The sequence below is a fragment of the Acipenser ruthenus genome, chromosome 4 (assembly GCF_902713425.1).
Source record: "Acipenser ruthenus chromosome 4, fAciRut3.2 maternal haplotype, whole genome shotgun sequence".
Taxonomy (NCBI): Eukaryota; Metazoa; Chordata; class Actinopteri; order Acipenseriformes; family Acipenseridae; genus Acipenser; species Acipenser ruthenus.
The window spans coordinates 20,743,753-20,766,460 of record NC_081192.1 but is presented as its reverse complement, the minus strand read 5'-3'; the positions used below and the strand labels follow the sequence as shown (position 1 = coordinate 20,766,460).

General features: G+C 36.6%; 2 protein-coding genes across 2 annotated transcripts; both read left to right on the top strand.

Moving 5' to 3' along the window:
• The first annotated feature begins 1,010 nt into the window (after nt 1-1,010).
• LOC117399943 (transcription factor Sox-17-alpha-like) lies at nt 1,011-3,187 on the top strand. The gene is made up of 2 exons (XM_033999404.3): nt 1,011-1,454; nt 1,811-3,187. Exons 1-2 carry the CDS (start codon nt 1,157-1,159, stop codon nt 2,692-2,694), a joined length of 1,182 nt encoding a protein of 393 aa, XP_033855295.2. The 5' UTR covers nt 1,011-1,156; the 3' UTR covers nt 2,695-3,187.
• Nucleotides 3,188-19,192: 16,005 nt separating this feature from the next.
• LOC131736993 (uncharacterized) lies at nt 19,193-19,636 on the top strand. The gene has a single exon (XM_059023401.1). It carries the CDS (start codon nt 19,193-19,195, stop codon nt 19,634-19,636), a length of 444 nt encoding a protein of 147 aa, XP_058879384.1.
• Nucleotides 19,637-22,708: the final 3,072 nt, after the last annotated feature.

Sequence of the window (22,708 nt, the reverse complement as noted above, 5' to 3'; positions counted from 1 at the left end):
AGGGCCCTGTTTAATTTGTAGTAAGGCTTTATCAGACAACAGTAACAAACAAGTAGACAGCGCTTGAAAGTTTAAGTCATTCAACAAAGTTTCAGGAACTTTCGAAGTAGTTCATTTATAAAAGTGTAAAAAAGTAGGCAAGAAGCAGACATTGTTATGCATTGTAGCCTGTCCACGTTTTGCAAAGCCTATCACCACACACACACACGCACACACACATAACCAGAGTACAATCTCATAAACCGCACTTTATCAAAAAGTTTCACAATATTCGATTTATTTTCGTGTTCAAACAAAATCTTTGTCGTTAGCTTGTATGACATCTAATAAAGAAATGTATAATGTTGGGAATAAACATGATTGATTGTTAAATTGACATTAGGGTGGCATTAAGAGTTTCTATGGATTTAAACGTGGAATAGTACAGGTTTCTTAAATGTTAAACCGGATTATGTATTACATTTTGTAAGCATTTAGCCATTATGTGGATTTGAAATCAGCTATATTTTAAATTATGGGTTAAAATATAGGCCACGTTATTTATACTGACACGCGTAAACGGCGCAGCCTCAGTTTTTAATAATTATAAAGTATAATCGAATTTAAATAATGCATTAAACCAGTGAAACCAGAGTCTTCTGTCCAACGTTGTCCAGTTTCGTTTGCATAGAAGATAGTATAATGCATAGCCTATAACAGCACGAGTTTCTTTTCGAAAACATTTAGAAAAAGAAAACATGTAGGTACAGTTATTAGACTATTGTTAAAGAGGTAATGTAGATATTATTCATGATAATTAAAAACAAAAAAACGTATTGGTGAAATGAAAAGTTTCAATTGGAAATGACTTAGCTTGGTCCGGGGGTAGGCGTCCAGTAAATGGCAATCAGGCGGAGTTTCACCAGTAACTCACACCTTAGCCTTCCAAGCCTCGCCTTGCTCGGTAGTGATTGGGTGGTGGTGTGTTTAAAAACAACGTCCCGGCCCTTTCAGCACAGTGCTATAGCCAGTTGATTACAGTGCTGAACGAAATACAAATAACTCAGCAGAGTTTTTTAATACTGTTTGTTTTTTTCGTTTTAGTGGTGTGATAGTTTAACCTTTACACCATAAGGTTGCAATTTAAACATTTGCTGTGTTTAGAAATTGAATAGAAATGAGCAGTCCTGACGCTGGGTATGCAAGTGACGATCAGACCCAGGGAAGGTGTTCGATGTCAATCATGATGCCTGGAATTGGACACTGTCAGTGGACGGATCCCTTAAGTCCTCTCGGGGAAGGGAAAATCAAAAGTGAAGCCTGCTCTACCAGCTCTGGAAACCAGAACAGAGGCAAGACTGAACCTCGGATACGGCGACCGATGAATGCGTTTATGGTCTGGGCAAAAGATGAACGCAAGCGTCTGGCACAGCAAAACCCAGATCTGCACAATGCAGAACTCAGCAAAATGCTTGGTAAGTTATTTTGTTTGTGAGTCTGAATATAGCATATAGCTTTTAGATTATAAACGTGTTTAAATACTAACAGTTCTAAAACAGCGGATGCACAGTAAACAGTATTTTGAGATATTTGTTTAAAGTTTCAACTATTGTACGTTTTTTTGCTTCGTTTTGGGTGCTTTTGCAATGCAAGTTTTTAAAAAAAACAAACAAAAAAAAAACATTAAGATTGCTAAAGAAAGCATGTACTGGTTTTAACAAACTGTATTTATAATAACGTGTATGCAGATTAGAAGGGTCTCTCCAGCAAGTAGTATTGCAATGTTGTGAAATATTACTTCCACACCTAATATCGGCTCATTTTTCTTTAGGTAAGTCTTGGAAAGCATTGCCTGTGACTGAAAAGCGCCCGTTTGTGGAAGAGGCAGAGAGACTCAGAGTGCAGCACATGCAAGACCACCCCAACTACAAATACAGACCCAGGAGGAGAAAGCAGGTGAAAAGAATCAAGAGAATGGAATCTGGCTTTCTGGTGCACAGAGTGACTGAACAGCAGGCTTCAGCTCTAGGGCAGGATGACAGGGTCTGTGTAGACAACCTTAATGTTACTTACCATGAGCACCGTTACCCAGTCCAGAGTCATTTCTCTCAACTTAGCCAGTACCGGGAATCACAAAGCATGGGGGGGCATTTAGACTCTTACAGTTTACCCACTCCTGATACATCGCCTCTGGACGTAGTGGCGAACGATGCTGTATTTTTCCCATCGCATGCCCAAGAAGATTACCACATGATGCCTTACAGTTACCACCACCAAACCACAGAGTATCTCTCTCAGGAACACCATTCCAATCCTATGCTTTGCAGGCCTCTTCCCCCTGCAGAGCACATAGGTCAAGGCAGCTCTTTGCAGGGTTTGATGGGATGTCATGGCTCTCTGGCGATGTATTACAGTCAGCTGTGTGCACCCACCAACCCTAAACCTCAACAGGGAACCCACTCTGGACAGCTCTCGCCTCCACCCGAATCCCACCAGGTGGACAATGTAGAACACATGCACCAGTCAGATCTTTTGGGAGACGTGGATCGCAATGAATTTGAGCAGTACCTGAACTCTGCCGCCCGCTCAGATATGGCAGGGCTTTCTTATAATGGATGTGAAGCAAATATGCCTCCGACTGACAATAGTCTAATTTCTTCAGTTCTCTCCGATGCAAGTACGACTGTATATTACTGTAATTACAGCAGTGCATAAAAGGTATTGAGGGGTACAGGATTTGTTATAAATTGTCACCCACCCTATATGAGGACATTTCTGTATTGCTCCATCTAGTTGGTAGTAGTAATCAAAATTTGTTTGGTATTTACATGTAATTTATTTATGGGCCCAAACCACAAGCTAAAACAGTGAAGTGTGGAATTACAGAAATGTATGGGTACTATATAAAATGTACATTATTGAATGATGTGGTATTGTATAGAAGAAGATAAAGTGACTGTGTCTGGAACTTGAGTCCTTTATTAAATCACCAGCATTTCTGAAATAAAGGGTTCAAGAATTCAAGGGAAAAGCAATACCTCATCAATGTATTTTTAGTTTAACTTGCATTTGCATTTTTTCTTTTTGGTGTAACATTTATAAGATAACTTTTTGTAAATATTCTTGTATAAAGGTGTTTTGTACTTTTGCACTTTTGAAAAAAAATAAATACAACATTTAAGTATAAAATGAATTATTCTTTGTTTGGAATGTCCTTCAAATGAAACAAATAGCAGCCGGTTGAGTATGTTCTTGGCAATGCTCAGCACAGGTAATTGCTTAAAAGGAGACATTTTTAGTTATTAAGAATGTAGTGTAACACCTTTGTCTAAGTAATTTAATTAGTTAATCACTAAAACTGTTATGTGACTTACCAGCTTCCTACAAAAAACGTAACACTGTATAACTGTATTAGACATACATTGAATGGGACAGATTCTAAACGCATCTTAGTGTTACTAGGATAATGTATTATTACTAAACATCACAATGATCTGCTTATAATCTCTGTTGGTCAATATTAACAAAGCATTACCTCAAATATAGGAGGTCATATATAGTATTTTCTACTGAGCACATATTAATAATAATGAACAAAACCGTTTAAAATTCCTGAAACGTTTCTAGACTTGTTAGTGTTTTAACAACTGTCTATGAAGATGTCATGCATACACAAGCTGCTACCCTGAAAGAAATGTAGCAGCACAGTTAAAACGTGTATTTTTTTTTTTTTTTGTGATAAATTAAGGGTTGACAAATGGACGGTTGTCTCCCGGTGTTGGCATATTTAATTCAGATTTTTTCTTTATTATGCAAGAGAATAATAGCAATAAAAAGTAAAAAAATAAAACAAAAAAAAGTTGTTAATACAATCAAATGAATGGGAATAGAGTAGAGAGTATTGTTTTTATAAACATTCTTTCCCTTCATCATTCAACAAAATAGGCCATAAATCTATTGTACCAAAAATTAATCAATTCAATAGGCCTATAATTAATTATATCCTTATATCTCACCTCCAGGATCAAAAATAACCACCTGATTTGATTGTAATCATGCATTGGATGGTGTGTTTGGTACCATGAACCACATATTGGGTCTGTTAGGTCATTATTAGTGAATGGTGACCTAGGGGTTAGTAATAATAAATCTATAATTTTCATTGATTAGCAAGGGAAGCGAGCAAGAGTACAACTAGTTTGGGGGTCATGGGGCTCATGGGGTACCAAGCACACCATTCAAATTGTCTGATAAATCTTCATTAAGCCCAGGGGCGTCATTTCAGAAAAATTCTGTGGGGGCACTGGTTTATAACAAACTCGAAAATGTCGTTCCACTAAGTCTCATTTTATTGGTAATAAAGTGTGTAACGTTAAAGTGGGTAGATGCTTTAACGCTAACCTAATTGTTCTGCTGCCAGAATCTGAAATCCCTTAAGTAAACATGTAATAGTTGCATACTGTAACCACTGTAAACAAATAGTGGTACAACATCATTTTAAAAATATCTTATTTCAGATCATTGGAAAAAAGCAATGTATTGCATGGCCTTTACAAAAAGAGCCAGGGGTAAGAATGCAGTTTAACTCTATTTTAGAACGTCCATCTAAATACATCTCTACCCCTTATGTGGTCCATCTATATACACCTTTATAGACACCTTAGTATATAAGAATGATTCTACATAGTACATTAATGGCAACAAGTTCCATAGAAAGGCTTAAGGAACGATGTGGTTCTGTACGGAACGGTGTGTTCAGGTTAGTCAGTGGATTAACAGTAGAGAAATGACATTTAAATGACAACTCGAAACGCTTCAACGTTACTATTGAAAATACTGATATGAGTGTTTGATAAATGAGCACTGCATCATACGATCAGAAGCCTGTTTTCAACCCATCTGCTTATCAGTGCAGAAAATTGCTGCACAGTTGTTCTGCTGAGAATCGTCTTGGGAATATGGGTATTGTTCATGTAAAGGGTGGCAGCACCATTTCCCCGTGGAGATTGCCAGTAGGAGCCGCCAGTCTTGGTCCCTTTCCAAGGCATTGTAGAATTACTTTACGATGTCTGCTTACTTTTGGGCTTCTTGTTATTGCAGTTTAAAATTACAATTTATTTTGCATGCATTCTGTTGGAAACTGTTTTTTTTTTTTTTTTTTTTTCTTATCTGGTGAACACAGATAAGAAATAACATGTTTTCAAATACAATATTTGGTTACTTCTTAGCGTTTCTTTTACTGTTGTTTTTTAAAAAATTTTATATCTGATCACTGGTGTTAATTGCAATGGAAATTAAACATTCAATGCGATGTGCGTGTCAGGAAAATACTATCCAGCACTGTATATACTTACGAAATTAATATTTAGGTAATACAGAAACTGTTTGTTCTTTTAATTACTGAGTTTTGGCTCAAAGTTTGATGACATTTTATTATAAAGTTCCTGCTAGAAACTACTGTCAACCCTTGTATAGAGTTTGGCACACCACCTAAACAAAATCACCAGTAGCTTTTTTTAACACTTTACTACGTACGAATTCACCTATATAGTCATTCATGATAAACAGAAAACAAAATGTACTTTTTTTAAATTCAGTTCATCATGTTCTTCATGTTCTGGAAGCTATATTGAACAAGGTCAGTGTGTACATATACCCACACACACACTTACAAGAATTATGATTAAAAATCATGCAGCATATATCCTGTGGTTGCCAATATAGAGTTAATAAGGCAAGTATGTCTTCATTCTTTTATTTATTTGTTTTTACATGTGTTATTTATTTATTTATTTTTTAAAGTTTATTTAGACACGCTTAAAAAGTTTCACTGTTTCAGCAGCAGTAGCCTTGTCTGTAATTTACTTTATTTTCCTTTAATTTTCTTTACCCTTTAGCATGTTTTAATCTGTCTATCTATCTATCTATCTATGTATCTATCTATCTATCTATCTATCTATCTATCTATCTATCTATCTATCTATCTATCTATCTATATATATATATATATATATATATATATATATATATATATATATATATATATATATATTCTCTCACCTAAAAATATGAAATTCGTTTTTTTAAGGTATACAGTTTCATTTATTTATTTATTGTTATTTAGGTTGAGCATCAGTTTGTGTTGTGAACTGACCAAAGAGAACAAAATGAAAAAAGGAATGAAAATCGATTTTAAAGCCTAGGACAGCACTCCTTTAATGATAGTATTTACTAGTCCAAAGCAACAGCCCCTATACATTCTATAACATTTATTACAAAATATTGTCAGTAGCCTAGTCTTTAATAAGATATAACTATTTAGCTTATGGTAGATATACAAACCGTGTACACAAATGGAATTTGTTATGCGATCTAAAAGCATATCACTGTACCATCCTATATTGTCAGTCACATTATTTATTCTTGGACCAATTTATGACAGCAAGCCTATGAAAAAGCATGTCAGTCCCTCACACAGCCCCACAAAGTAAAACGCTGCTATTGTTAGGCGCAATGTCCACTGACATTATCTGATGCAGATTTCACCACCTTTCATTTTTTGTAATAGAGGGCTAGAGATCTGTTATGTAGAGGCCACTTACGTTGGGAATTGATCTTTAGACTTTGCAAACTTTATAAACACTATAGTAAGCTTGGTTTGTGACCTTGCAGCCAGTCTATGGAATTTGGAATTAATGCCTATTGGATTACAATATGACTTGGTTTTAATTGAAATTAATGTTGTTATTGTGATAAACCTGGCTCACTATTTCAAGCACATTTACTGGAATTCAGGTAACTGTTTATCCATATAGAATTATATATAGAATTATAGAGAGCCTTAAGGCAAAACACTTTCTTCAGTTCAGTGCAACGAGGTTCCTAAAGCATCTTGTAACAGAACTCTAACTGAATGAAAAACAAACTGTGGTATAATGTGCCACATTTCTGCATTATCACAACCTTTACCAATACAATCAATCCATCAATCAATATTTATTTTATATAGCGCCTTTCATAGTGGACCACCATCACAAAGTGCTTTACAAGATAGTGAGAAACAATACATAATACATTAAACAGTGAAAACAATGCAATACAATAAATACAATGAAATTCAAGACATAGTATAATAAAGACAAGGCTAGGAAGTGAGTTCTAAACATTGTGGATGCATGTGTCATACAGAATCATAACATACCAGATACAGTGAAAATCTGAAATAGCAAGTTAGACAACAGATAATAACTGATATCAGGCTTCAAGAGCATGGACAGCAAGACAGAACAAGTGGGTCCTGAGAGATGATTTGAAGCAAGCAACTGTGGGAGCTTCACGCAGTAAAGCTAGGAGAGAGTTCCAAAGAGTCTGAGCCATGAAGCTAAAAGAGCGCTCTCCAAGTGTGGTGCACTTTTGCTTGGGTAGAACAAGCAAGCCAGAGTGATAGGACCTCAGCTTGCAGGCAGGGACATAGCAGGTCAGCAGACTGGAGAGATACTCTCGACCTGTGTGCTGAAGGGACTTGTAGGCAAGCAGGAGATTTTGAAAGTAATCCTGAACTGTGCAGTTGGGCAAGACGGGGGGTGATGTGATCATGTTTTTTACATCTGGTAAGGATCATAGCAGCGGCATTTTGAACCAGCTGCAATCGGTTTATGGCGCGTGACGGAAGACCACCATAGAGAGAGTTGCAGTAGTCAAGTCGAGAGGAGATAAATGCATGACAGAGTATCTCTGCATCCAGGAGGGAAAGGTAGGAACGGACCTTTGAGATGTTACAAAGGTGGTAGAAGGAAGATTTGACCACCGAGGAGGTTTGGGCATCAAGGGAGAGGTTACTGTCCAGTAGACCAATGCTTTGTACAGTGGGGGAAGGCAGCAGCAGACAGTTACCAAGGTTCAGGGTGGACAATACACATTCCAATCCTATTATCTTGCAGTATTTCCACTGTATTTTAACAGTTACGGTAGAATATGTTGGCAATGCTTTTTATTGTGTGGCATAAATTAATATTAAATAGATATGCAATTGATTGTTAAATTAATATTTAATAAATATGCAATAGCTGGTTTCTTGCTAAATGTTAACTAAACGTCGATTAAATGTAACTGCATATCATGTCCATTTATATTATGTTTTGTTACCCTTGAAAATATGTAATAATTTCCCATTGTTTACATGTTTTTACTTGAAAATACAGTTAATCTGACTTAAATGTTAATGGAAAGTAACAAGGAATAATTGAATGTACATGTAATATCAATTGCATATCTATTAAATATTAATTCAACATTAATTTAATATGCAATTGCATATTTATATAATATTAATTTATGCCATGCAATATAAAGCGTTACCAGTATGTTTATCTTAAATGTGATTTGCTGGTGTTTTAAACTAGAATAACCTATAGATAAACTAACTATAAAAAGGCAATATTTGGATAATTATCTATAGGTGACTTGGGCTGGTTTCAAACTTGCCAGGAAGTTCAAAAGTGTTTTTTTTTTTTGTTTTGATTAGGTTCCTGACCTTGATTCCAGGGAGCTAACAATCCTGTTTTTAGTAGTTCAGAGGAAACCTGTTTTAGAAACATATTTGTCTACCAGGTTCATCTTGAATGTTTTATTATTTTTCTGTTATCAGGAATCATTTCTTAAGGTAAATACTCCACATCCTTTCCTGAAGGACTATGATCCTTGATTGTGTCTGTTTGATATTGGCACTGGAGGAGAAACAGCAGCTATTTTTACTTTCTTTTAAACAGAATGACACATATTTGGCTGACTTTAGCCTGATCTTCACCAATCTTGGACTAAATAATGTTACTTTAGGTAAGTTAGCTGAAATTAGCCAAGTATGTGCAGAATGAGGATAATGATTACTTATGACAATCTGCATTGTCATTCCTAACCAAAATTGAAGAATGTCTTTGTAGGTACCAATGTTTTACCTCTTCAATACAATGTTAGAAAGATATGCAGTAAGACAGAAATATACAGTAGTAAGAAAGTATTGCTCCAGACCACTTTAATTTGATCATGGTATAATATCCAATGATAATAACCCCAATGTCACGACAATGAAAGACAGTGACTAATGCCCAAAGTGTGCGCATCAAGACTCACTGAAGCTATCAGTAGCAGAGATAGATAGATCCAGTGAAAAAATGATCTCTTTGAATTATTTTGGACAACTTAATTAAATCATAAGGCCAATTGTATTAGAACAAATGGTTAAAAAGACAATGATATATAACATTGTAACTATATTTTGATAGAAAAATTGGGCTAAACGTGTCTATTGTATAAGTGAACCAACTCTAGTATAACCAGGTAATTGCCCCATAATCAGCATAGCTAATCCCTAAACAAACACCCAGTTGATAACTTACACACACACACACACACACACAACCCCAGGCTAGGAAAGCAGATCTTGTCTAATTGGTTAGAAACTATGGGGAGATAATATCAGGCTTCGAGCAGATTTATGTTGCGTTTTGATAACTAATGGCTACCTAATTGTAGTCTCAAATCCCTGCTACACTGCAGTGCATGCCATTTGAAATGAGCCATTTGAGCTCATTTCTATAATTGCATCTAGAAGAAGTAGAAATCCCTCAAGCAAATGATGGTGTAGGCTCATGCTGATGGACCTGTGGAGAATCCTAGTATGTGTTAATGTTATCTGTTTTGCTTAATTGACAAAACAAATTGCACCAAGTATGTTTGCTGTCTGCATTTCTAGTGGGAGTATTTTAAGGTAAACAACTAAAAGTGAAGTTTAATCATCGTATGTGCTCTTCTTATTACACTACATGCTGTGCTAGTGCTAGAAAATATAACCAAACATTTTATAACATATAATAAATACAATTCAAGTTTTCTTTAATGTAAAATATAAATGTATTCTGTAAGTTTAAACAAAAAAAAAGAAATAAACAAACAAAAAAAAACAGGAATGTACTGTGTTTATTTGCAATTGTGTTTTTGAATCACAACTATTTTTTTCTAATTTGTTATTTAAAAGCTTTTATTATGAAACATCAATTGAGATCTTGTTTCCTGGGGTGTCCTAAGGCAAATAAAACAAAACGAAATGATAACTTATTCATCATTTAGTCTTTGCTTGTGTCCCACTGTTAAACCAGGCCACCCACTGTGATTGTAGACTCACCTTATTCACCTCTCATATACCCTGTCACCACTTTCCATGTGATTGCTATTCACTTCATTCACAATCACGTTTTCAAAATGTAATGATCACTCATTATATAGGTATTGTGAATAGTGACCAGTGTATCTAAAGTAACTGCTTGATTTATTTCACCAAACCAAAGCTTAGTCATACAATCCCAATAGGTGTAAATGTGGGTCTTAAGCTGAGCTGATGATGGCCTGGGGGCTGGCAGGCTCCAGGGGTGAAACAGTCAACAGCATTAATGTTAGGTGGCTTCCCTCATTAGCACTGGAGAAGATGATCTCACAGCGGGGTGCAGCAATTGCTCCTACAAGGTGTAAATCAACGTTATGAGCCAGAAACACTTCTAACTGCACTGTAATAGCTCTACATAGGTTATAATTCAATCTTAATTTTGAAGGTTTGTGCATCTCCGTATAAGATAGGAAATGGTTGTCATAGGTGTGAGGGATTTTCTGTGAGGTTTGAGTCTTGTTCTCTCCTACTTTGTATTCTTCTCTGAATTGGAGCAATCAACACAGGGGGTGAAATGGCAACATGAATACAAATAACAATGGGCTTAAAATACTACTACTAAATGTATCTCCTCATAGACCATTAAGCAAAGATCTATATTTATAATAACAGGAATCAGACTGTCCATACTTGGAAGTTGTATGCTGGCTTGTTTCTTTGGTACCAGTGCCAGGCCAGTAAGATACATACATTTGCTATCCCAATTTCAGTCCTAATTTGTGAAAGGTATGTTTTCACAAACCTCTTTTTAGCCAATTGTATTTCACAGTCTCTTATTTAACTCCTGGGTGACTTTTGTTCAGTGTGTCACATTTAAAAAAAACACAATTAATATTGTCTTATCCTACATTGAACATACCAGACAACAATAATTATATGTGTCACTCTTTACAAAACAATTTAAATGTGCGCTGACACTTAAAACGCCACAGCAACTAATGTATATTGTTGAAGTGTTGTTGATAAGAAAAAGAAAAGTCACACAGAAAAGTTTTCATACGGTTCATAATCTGTAACACAACCTACTGCTTTTTACCAAATCAGTAAAATGACCCTTGCTTGAAAATCAGCAAGTTAAATATAAATATCAGTTTAATGTACAACAACATACTGTAAGTCAACCCATTGTTTCGTCTCAATAGTGTTGTTGGTTACTTTCATTCTAACATGGATCCCGACTCAAAAACAAAAATATATATTCTTTTTCTTTCTATAAGGGTGCTATTTTTCATTAAATTCTTTACATTTTAGACAATCATTTTAATTACTAGCTATAAAATACATTTTAACTGAACCCAATGAGTGCAATGTATTTAAAGCTACTGCCAGGAGCTATATGAATATATTTGGTGGCATGTTGTAGTATCTCTCTCTATATCATGTATATGTGTATACTGGCACAACTATGAAATAGAGACACCCCGTTTTCAATTGCTGTGATGACGGCCTGCATTCTTGGCCTTGACTCCACAAGTATCTCCAAAATGTGCTGAGCGATATGACAGTCGATTCCTCCATGAGGGTTTGCTAAGTACATGTCACCTGTGACATTCACATAATTCCAAATCATTCCATAGGTTCTAAATGGAATTGTATTTGTTGACCAATCTATAACACAAGTCAATTGAAAAAATAAATAAACTACAATCCATGATGTCCAGTTGAATAAACTCATGCATACAGGACAGTACAGGACACAGCATCGCAAGTTTCAGTGGTCATCAGTCGTCCTTCCAGGTGAGGTGTTTCTGGGATAAAAAATAGTCAGTTAATAATATAAATATAAAATATATTAGAATGAAAGTGTACAAGGGACAGAAAGTATATATATATATATATATATATATATATATATATATATATATATATATATATATATATATATATATATATATATATATACTGGACATTTCAAATATTTCCCTCCTGATCGGATTTCTGAGAACCATTAAACTTCTTAACAGAAATACTGTTCCTGTTTGTTTCTCAAAAAGAATTCTGGATGAAAGAGCCCAGAGATTTCCTTTCAATGTGACAGTGTCAACACAGTTAAACGCAGAGAGTACTGGTACTTCCCACCCTCTACCTCTTTGACTAGAATTTAGAAGTTTCAAAAGACATGGTCTGACCATGTCACCTGATTGCCGTCGGTGTGCACGAGTGCAAATCAGTGGCGTGCCCTTCATTGTATGCCCAGGCAGCTCTGAGTAGTGTAAAAACGGTTTATTTATATTAATAATTTAGTGTCCCGATTTTGTTCCTCTGTTGTATTTATTCAATTTTTGCTTTGTTTCATTGCCTAATGAGTTTACAGACGGTCACAAAAAGCATTTAATGATCAGAATGTTAATGAAACCCCTTGATACGTGGGTGCTTTACTCCGGGATATTTTAAGCATTTTTGTCATACTGTATACTGGATATTGGATACATTTGTAAATAGTACTATAGGTCAGAGGTGAAGAAAGTGAGGCGAAGAAAGTGAAAGAAGCAATTATGTTAATAGAAATGAGGCTATAAGATTCATTAAAACACATTTGATCTAATTTGACAACATGTTACTCTGGTAAAATGAATTATGTATATGGAACGAATGCTGCTCAGAACTTGAGTTTATCCTTAAACTAGGAACTTTGGAATGAATATTGTATTCTGACATAATCGTGACGTCATCCACAGAGTTTACTGCACTGTTACCTTTCTTTCGAAGAAGGACATTTGTCCGAAACACCCTTAAATAACACATTTTTTTTACCATTTAAACCTTTTGTGTACATTAAAAGGAAAATGTTTTTGTCTTTTTAAAGTTTTTTTTTTCATTTTTGTACACTGCAGTTATACCTCCTTTCAAACCTGTGTTTTCTAATAAACTAGTAAGAGGTGTCAGCATTGGAACTAAAATGTGGCCCTCATATGTCTTTTTATAGGATGGATTTAAAATAAGGTTTATACACCTTTAAAAGGGCAAGTAGCAAGGTTCTGAAAAATATAACATTACACATCCCCACATGTTGCTAGAACTGTTTAAATAACCTACCTGTCATTTTTCTTTTCATTGCTAACATCCTGACAACTTTTTACACTTATAACTTTAAAGTCTGTTTCAAGTGTGTGTGTGTGTGTGTATATATATATATATATATATATATATATATATATATATATATATATATATATAATTATGGAGCTTTGTAGACCATTAGAAAGTTTAGACTGAAGTTGGTTTTGAGCTGCAAAATATGATGACAACTAATGCTAGGTAAATTTAGGGCTTTACAGACCAGATCGTTTTCATAGCAGAGGCTAAATAAATCCTATTACTGCAGGGTGTGTGCTATATTTAGATCATATTATAGCTAAATCTCTGATGAGTGTTGTGACTCAATTGTTTATATTTCTTTTGATTCAGGCTAGTGGTCCCAGCATTTTATAAATAGCCCTGTCACAAAAGGGTGTGGATGCTTGACTAGAGAGCAAGGCCTTCTGATATTGCTAGCATTTCAGATATTACACTTACATATTTCACAGTTAACTCCAAAATCCCTCATTTATGTTGGCAGCTATTTGTATGGGATCAGCTTATCACTGCAGCTGTACCACATATGAACACTGAATGAAGTGCCATGTTACTAGAAAAGTCAATTGGACACACACTTATGAGTTGTATCATGTCAATGGTATACTTTGTATCATCTACATACTTAATACTTAATTTTTTACCTGTTCAATATGCTATTAAATGCGTTCTCTATCATTCTCCGCCATTGTTTTACTTATATTATTTGCCATGCTTCCCCACCTTACTTTTTTTCTACTTTCAAAAGCATTTCTGGTGAAAAGTGAAGCAGAAACGTTAATAGCAAATAATGCACAACACATGTTGAACAGTTAAGGATATTGAATAAGAAACTGAATATTAAAAAATGCAAATCCTAACCCTAACTCTAACTTAACCATAAACCTAACCCTACTGTAGGCTAATTCCTTTAATAACCTGCACTCACCCTAATTTAGATTATGTAAAAAGGAAGTTTAAAATCATTCACAAATCTATTACGAGATGTTACGACTACAAAGGAAGACAGAAAAAGCAAGCTCTAGCACTAGGGGTGCCATTTTCAGTTCTGTCAATAATAATGGAGAAAACGGGGTCTGTACAAAAACAGTAAGGCTGTGAAAGGAATATCAAACTGGCTAGGGATGATGGCAGGCTCTGAAGCAGAGAGATGAATCATACACCGCGGCCCAAGTTACTCGATACCCTGTTGACAACATAAATGCAACATACTGTATTATTCATTTTTTTAAATGTCCTTCTTTTAAAATCAATAAAAGTAAATTACTCAGACATTAACAGTGTTCTGAACAGGTTTTCTATTTGTCCACTTAAAAAAGACTCTGGGAACATCCGCAGCTCAAGGAGTATCTACTTATAAACTGAACACAACTACAACGCTTGTTATGCATGAACAGATCACCCTTTCCTCAGGATGCTCAGGAAGCCTCTTTCCCGTCTTGTTGTGTGGTGTTCCTCGGGATGGGCTCTTGCTCTGTCTGGTCAGTGAGGAAGTGTCTTGGAGGATCTTTAACCCCCGAAGTCAAAGGCCCTGCTACTTTAGAAATTACTTCAGGAAATCATTTTCCACAGCTGGGACATGCTTCAGTTATGTATCATCCCTGACTCACATTTATCAGAATCACAAAAATGCTTTGAGCCATAATTTTGTAAAAGCTATTTTTTTTTATTTCCTAAGTAAGTACAGAAGTGCAATACAATATATTTAAATTCATCAGCAGCTGACAAAGAGCCTATAAAAATGTCCATACAAGATTCAATTCCCAACTACCGATATTTAATAGATTTTTAAATATATTGTACTGGAATGAATATCAACACTCACCACTTGACAGATAATTGCTATGCTCTCCAGTGACCCTAACTATTGATTTTGACAACCATTTTAATTATCTGAAGTGAATTTAGTTGAAGCTAAGCAACTATGCAACAGAACATGCATGTTCTCCTGCTGTCTTCATCAAGACAACCAAAGTATTTTGGGTGTACTTTCAAAATCACAGCTTTATGTTATTTCATTTAATGGAGTTAGATTACAGGTCTATCGCTGAGAATGAATAATACTGTACAGTAAGTCTATAGCTGTGTTCTTACTAGAACATATACATTGAGAAAAAATTCCAAGACCACCTGTCCCCAGTTCCTCGGCACAATGCCCTCTGTCTGCCCTATAGATGACAGATTAGCTGTGAACATCCTTTATAAAGGGAAACGGTGTTCTATAAAAATTCACATCACTGTTTCCAATTTTGTATCAGTCCTAGGACTTCCTAAAAATACAATTTAAAAAATCCTAAAATAAGTTAGCAAGGGCAAAATGTCAGGGTTAGGAGCAAACTACTTGTCAGAATCTGTTCGTTTTTCAGTGTTTGTGACCCCCCCACCCCCACCCCTTGTTCCTTGATCAGGTGCAGCTCTTTGGGTCGTGCGGGACAAACAGGAATATATTGTCAGTGAGAAACAAAATAGAATACAGGGGGACATCAATAACAGGATGTATGCAAACTGGATGAGTGGTGGGTTTTATTTTTAAACCGCAATATCTATTTGATGTAACCTTTTCAACCCTGATTAGATAGCATCTGGGAAGACAATTTGTTGGGAAACATCCCAGTTTCCCTGAGTTTCAGTGTTACTGTATTGACAGTATAATTACAACATGATGATATATGTTTTAGCTGTTACTATGTACTGTATACAGTCAGTAATCCTCAGTAACACATCACAAATGAATGTACATGAAGTAAAGTAGCTTGGCATGCTTTAGAAGCTAGAGCAAACTGTCCCCAAACAAAAAACAACTTAAAACAATCATTTTGCTAGTTTTATATTATATCATTGGTTTTTCATTTACTTATAGGGGCTAAATTTAAAAAACAAAGCATTTGCTGAAGAATAAGGGAGCATTACCTGCAAAGGGACTTTTTGTCATTATTATGCATCAGTCTAATATAAACACCCCTTTGCTTTGGGTCCAGGGTTTACAAAACTATACTTGATTTAAAGCTAAAGAAAGTATCCTTTAAATCTTACATTTGCCGTTCCTTATGTAGGTTTTTATATTTTAAAAATCGAATTTGAAAGCAATACAAGCTATTTCAAGGTTTGAAACTACTTCTGTTTTTATTTATTTATTTATTATGTATTTATTATTTTGAGTGTAGTCCATTGCATCAACCTGGTGCAGGTTTACACAAAACATGTAGTCTGTTTATCAGCAAAGGTCATCCTGATTGCTTAACAAGCCAGTGATTGCAAATGTTTGGTTACTGAGCAGGAAATAGAATGTCAGACAGAGCACAGGGTGAAGGGAATTTGAGTTTTTCAAGTGACCTTTCTTGTTTAAACCTGAACACAGATGTGATTACTGTAAATGGCCTCATGAAGCACATGTAGAGCAAGGGTTTTGAATTGAAAGTAACTGAAGGGTCTGAAATAGATCTTACTTACAAGTTATATGTTTCTTGTAATCCCCATAACAAGAAACAAATATGTTTTGAATTTGGATTAGATATTTGGACTTTAGGTGGACTGGTGTTTTTATTTATTTATTTGAATACAATTTGAACTGTAATAAGTATGTGTCCTAAATGAATTCATTCTTATTATACTACTGTATTCCATGGTTATAATGCATGCTAAATAAAATTGCTGTGTTGCAAAATTACTGAGAGCAATGCAATTGAGATAATGGGAATGATTATTTTAAACATAAGGTTCCAATAATCTAATGGTCAATAAAGTAGGAGCGTGATATTCAAATAAAGACTAGGCATTGCTACAGCTCATGTTTTGCTGTGCATACATATAGCCTTGTTCACTGTTCTACTTCAGAGAAGCTGTACTGCATTTCCACCACCAGGTGGCTTCCTTCTTCAGGATTTGCTTCATTTTCTGATTCTTGGCCAAAGTGGCTTACAAAACATACTACTTTTGGAAAAAGCTCTGTTTCAATCAATACCAGATTCCAGAATGAATGTGTACGAATGACATACTATTTATTTATTTATTTATTTATTTATTTATTTATTTCATTTATATAGCACCTTTCATACCGAAGTATCACAAGGCACTGTACATAAATACATAAAAATACAATAAAATACAAAATATACAAATAATAATAATAATAATAATAATAATAATAATAATAATAATCATTAAAAGAAATTATGTTGCACTAAAACCACTAAGATAAAAATGCTATTTTATAAAAATGTGTTTTAAGTTTAGACTTAAAAATACCTCCCGTATTGATTTTATTGACCCTGGGAACAACGAGCAGCCCTGTTTCCTGTGATATAAGAGTTGCGATTTGGGAGATACACGGTCAGTAGCTCCTGCAAATAGCTAGGTGCTGCTCCACTCAAGGCTTTATAGGTCAATAATAAGATTTTAAAATCAATTATGTATTGAACAGAGGCCAAATTCTAGCAGCGGTATTCTGAACAAGCTGTAGGCGGGACACCACACGTTCTACTCTACATTCTTCTTCTTCTTCTTCTTCTTCTTCTTCTTCTTCTTCTTGACAGTGTTGATGCTGCCCATTTTAACAAACCTAGACCCAAACAACTAAGTGATACAATTTAGGACCTTTTTATTTAAATAATTAAAAAAAAAAAAATGGATTAAATGACCCTGGAAAGGCACAGTTTGAAATAGCATTTTTTGTTTTTAAAAAGGTGTAATCAAGCCGATGGTTGATATAAGTTTTATTTAAAATAACTTCTGGTTCTATTTTTTCATAGAACACAGTGCCATCAATAGTCAAATGTAATTGCAGTACATTTATAACATTTACATTTAATTTTGTTTTTCAGATTAAAAATGTTGTTTCAAACAGTGTGCTCTAAAGGTGTAATTAATGCATTCCTAAGTTTTTTAATTACCTGTATATTACTCAGTATCAGCAGTTGCTGCATTGCTGTACTCAAATCTAATTCACCCTCTTTTGTTTGTTCAAGGTAAACACAGATACAAAAACTACTATTTACTATTTGGTGGTGGTTTACTGCAGCATGACTCAGAGATAGAAACATTTGTTTGTGTCTGTGACAGTAACATTTAGTTGTAAAGTTCGGCCTTCCAATATTCCCTTATCCAATACAAGGTCATGCACCTGGCAACTAGTGATAGGTCTATCACTGATTAGGGAGGCAGAGATTGGAAGAATAAAAAGGGACTGTGCTTGGAATTTAGTTGTGCTTGGGTAGCATAGGAGGAGGACAGCAGCAGCAAGGGAAGAGGAATGGGGAAGGGGAAAGGGATGGGAATGGGGAAGGGGGAGGGAAAGGGGGAGAGAAGGGGAGGGGAATGGGGAAGGGAAAGGGGAAGAGAAGAGGAGGGGAATGGGGAAGGGGAAAGGGATGGGAATGGGAAAGGGGGAGGGAAAGGGGAAGAGAAGGGGAGGGGAATGGGGAAGGGAATGGGGAAGGGAAAGGTGAAGAGAAGGGGAGGGGAATGGGGAAGGGGAAAGGGATGGGAATGGGAAAGGGGGAGGGAAAGGGGAAGAGAAGGGGAGGGGAATGGGGAAGGGAATGGGGAAGGGAAAGGTGAAGAGAAGAGGAGGGGAATGAGGAAGGGAAAGGTGAAGAGAAGAGGAGGGGAATGGGGAAGGGGAAAGGGATGGGAATGGGAAAGGGGGAGGGAAAGGGGGAGAGAAGGGGAGGGGAATGGGGAAGGGAAAGGGGAAGAGAAGAGGAGGGGAATGGGGAAGGGGAAAGGGATGGGAATGGGAAAGGGGGAGGGAAAGGGGAAGAGAAGGGGAGGGGAATGGGGAAGGGAATGGGGAAGGGAAAGGTGAAGAGAAGAGGAGGGGAATGAGGAAGGGAAAGGTGAAGAGAAGAGGAGGGGAATGGGGAAGGGGAAAGGGATGGGAATGGGAAAGGGGGAGGGAAAGGGGAAGAGAAGGGGAGGGGAATGGGGAAGGGAATGGGGAAGGGAAAGGTGAAGAGAAGAGGAGGGGAATGGGGAAGGGGAAAGGGATGGGAATGGGAAAGGGGGAGGGAAAGTGGAAGAGAAGGGGAGGGGAATGGGGAAGGGGAAAGGGATGGGAATGGGAAAGGGAATGGGGAAGGGGGAGGGAAAGGGGAAGAGAAGGGGAGGGGAATGGGGAAGGGAATAGGGAAGGGAAAGGTGAAGAGAAGAGGAGGGGAATGGGGAAGGGGAAAGGGATGGGAATGGGAAAGGGGGAGGGAAAGGGGAAGAGAAGGGGAGGGGAATGGGGAAGGGAATGGGGAAGGGAAAGGTGAAGAGAAGAGGAGGGGAATGGGGAAGGGGAAAGGGATGGGAATGGGAAAGGGGGAGGGAAAGGGGAAGAGAAGGGGAGGGGAAAGGGGAAGGGAATGGGGAAGGGAAAGGTGAAGAGAAGAGGAGGGGAATGAGGAAGGGAAAGGTGAAGAGAAGAGGAGGGGAATGGGGAAGGGGAAAGGGATGGGAATGGGAAAGGGGGAGGGAAAGGGGGAGAGAAGGGGAGGGGAATGGGGAAGGGAAAGGGGAAGAGAAGAGGAGGGGAATGGGGAAGGGGAAAGGGATGGGAATGGGAAAGGGGGAGGGAAAGGGGAAGAGAAGGGGAGGGGAATGGGGAAGGGAATGGGGAAGGGAAAGGTGAAGAGAAGAGGAGGGGAATGAGGAAGGGAAAGGTGAAGAGAAGAGGAGGGGAATGGGGAAGGGGAAAGGGATGGGAATGGGAAAGGGGGAGGGAAAGGGGAAGAGAAGGGGAGGGGAATGGGGAAGGGAATGGGGAAGGGAAAGGTGAAGAGAAGAGGAGGGGAATGAGGAAGGGAAAGGTGAAGAGAAGAGGAGGGGAATGGGGAAGGGGAAAGGGATGGGAATGGGAAAGGGGGAGGGAAAGGGGAAGAGAAGGGGAGGGGAATGGGGAAGGGAATGGGGAAGGGAAAGGTGAAGAGAAGAGGAGGGGAATGGGGAAGGGGAAAGGGATGGGAATGGGAAAGGGGGAGGGAAAGTGGAAGAGAAGGGGAGGGGAATGGGGAAGGGGAAAGGGATGGGAATGGGAAAGGGAATGGGGAAGGGGGAGGGAAAGGGGAAGAGAAGGGGAGGGGAATGGGGGAGGGAATAGGGAAGGGAAAGGTGAAGAGAAGAGGAGGGGAATGGGGAAGGGGAAAGGGATGGGAATGGTGAAGAAAATGGAAGGGAAAAGGGAAAGGGTAAGGGGTAAGGGGGAAGAGAAGGGGGATAGGAAAGGGGAAAGGGGAAGGATATGACTTTGTATATAAATCGAACTGTAATTCTTGATGTATTTTTTGTATACAACTGTAAGTCGCCCTGGGTAAGGGTGTCTGCTAATAAATAAATTATATATATATATATATATATGTATATATACACTTATTTGTTTATTTTTTTTGTATTTATTTATTTTTGTTTTTATTTGGACACTGTAAATAAAAACCATACCATTATTTTTGTAACTTCATTCTGACTGACCTGGTTCCCGGGTCCAATTCACAGTGTCCTTCATCATCACTGGTCAACTACAACAATCATATTATGTTGCTTGACTGAATGATCAGTGTGGCATTGACACAGTTTAATAAGACATAAGTGGCTTGGCAAGTTCTCTGTTAATGTGTTACACTCAGATGTCCTTATACTTGCAAACAAGGTGATATTATAGGCAATGGATGTCATTAATACCTGGTCAATTTGTGTATTTCAGCTCTGTGACAGAAATAAGATTTTTTTTTGAGATGTCAAGTTACTTGAGTTATTAAGACTAAATAGCACACCTGTTTATTTGATCACAAAAGTCTTATAATCTTATATTGAGGTAAATTACTAGGTTTGTGTGATGAGCAAGCTTGTGTTTATTGTGAAGAAGATTTGAAGGAGATGGGTAGCTGACAGTACTTGAATCACAAGGGTCTGTAGACTAACACACATAGGTATTTCTTTTATTAACAGAAGATTGGGTAGAACAGAATTTATCAATCTTCAACACCGAGATTACCTTGATCCAGTCGAACTCAGCTGCCGCGACCCCTAATGAACGCATTGGTTAATGAACTACTAGACAAATAAAAAGAAAGAAAATGTTGTTATGTAAATGTTTGGTTACAGTATAAAAGGACTAACAAACATCATGTAGAAGTAGTAAATATGTTGGTGAAAAACGCTTGGTCGTTAAATCATTTAAGTCCCTAAATTATCCTTTTCATTTAGCTACCTCTAATTCTAAAACAAAACTTTGGACTTATTACATTTGCCCATGCATTCCACTGCTCCCCATTAAGTTGGGGTCCAGGGCCTGCTTAGCCCCCTAGAGGTTTATGGATTGTTTTATGTCAAATGAGCAAAAACACCATATTAAGTAAGAACCTAGCTCGACAGCTCGCTTGCATTGACCAGCAAAATCTATATCTTATAAGAAACTTTATGAATGTAGGCCATAAATCACCAATCCAAACATTTCACTCATCATCATAAAATAGCACAGCCAGTCTCAGTGTTGTAGAAACTGTTTACAGTTGCTAGAGTTAGCAGAACACTGTGCAAACAACACACCAGGGTATAACAGTTGCTCCAGAAACCTTATACTTAAAAAGACTGGTTGTCAATGCTCATGGTTGTTATCAGTTTTAACCCAGTGTCGAGAAAAGTTTCACAGTTTCCCTTTACATTGGAAAAGGTTCAGGTAAGAATATTTAAATGAAAGTGTATGTAAATAATACCATTTTTGAAAACAAACTCTTGTTTTGGAATGTTGCAACAAATGGTTTGATGTATTGTGGTGAGATATAATTTGTATTATTATTATTATTATTATTATTATTATTATTATTATTTATTATTATTATTATTATTATTATTATTATTATTATTATTATTATTATTATTATTATTCATTTCTTAGCAGGCGCCCTTATCCAGGGCGACTTACATTTCTTACATTATACCAATACATAGTGTTCACTGAAATAAAAAACAACTGTGCATATATTACTCAAAGGTACTGGGATTTAGTAGCAATCTGTTCCATACAATTGTGTTCTTTGTTATACAATAGGAAATACATTCAAGTGTAATTATTATTTTTTTTCATTCTTAAAACTCCAATGGGATTTTTCTTGTAAATATGTTGGTGTTTTTGGAATCCACTATGTCTTGGGCTTGTGTAGATATATTCCTTCAGCAGACATATGTGTTCTTCTATGTTTTCTTTTAGGAATTTAAGAAGACATGCACTTTGTATACTTTTTGATGATATTGGTTTCATTTAAATTCACTCTTCGTTTTTTCATAGACGACATTGCCATTGGTAATTGCAGTTTCTTTCTTTTGTACTTGTATTTTGGTACCAACAATCTTTAAGGGTTTGGGAAGTGCACAAAGGATGGATAAAAATCCTTATATTCTAATAACCATGTATACGGTTTAAGATTACTTTTGGTGAAACTGCTGTCATAATAATAATAA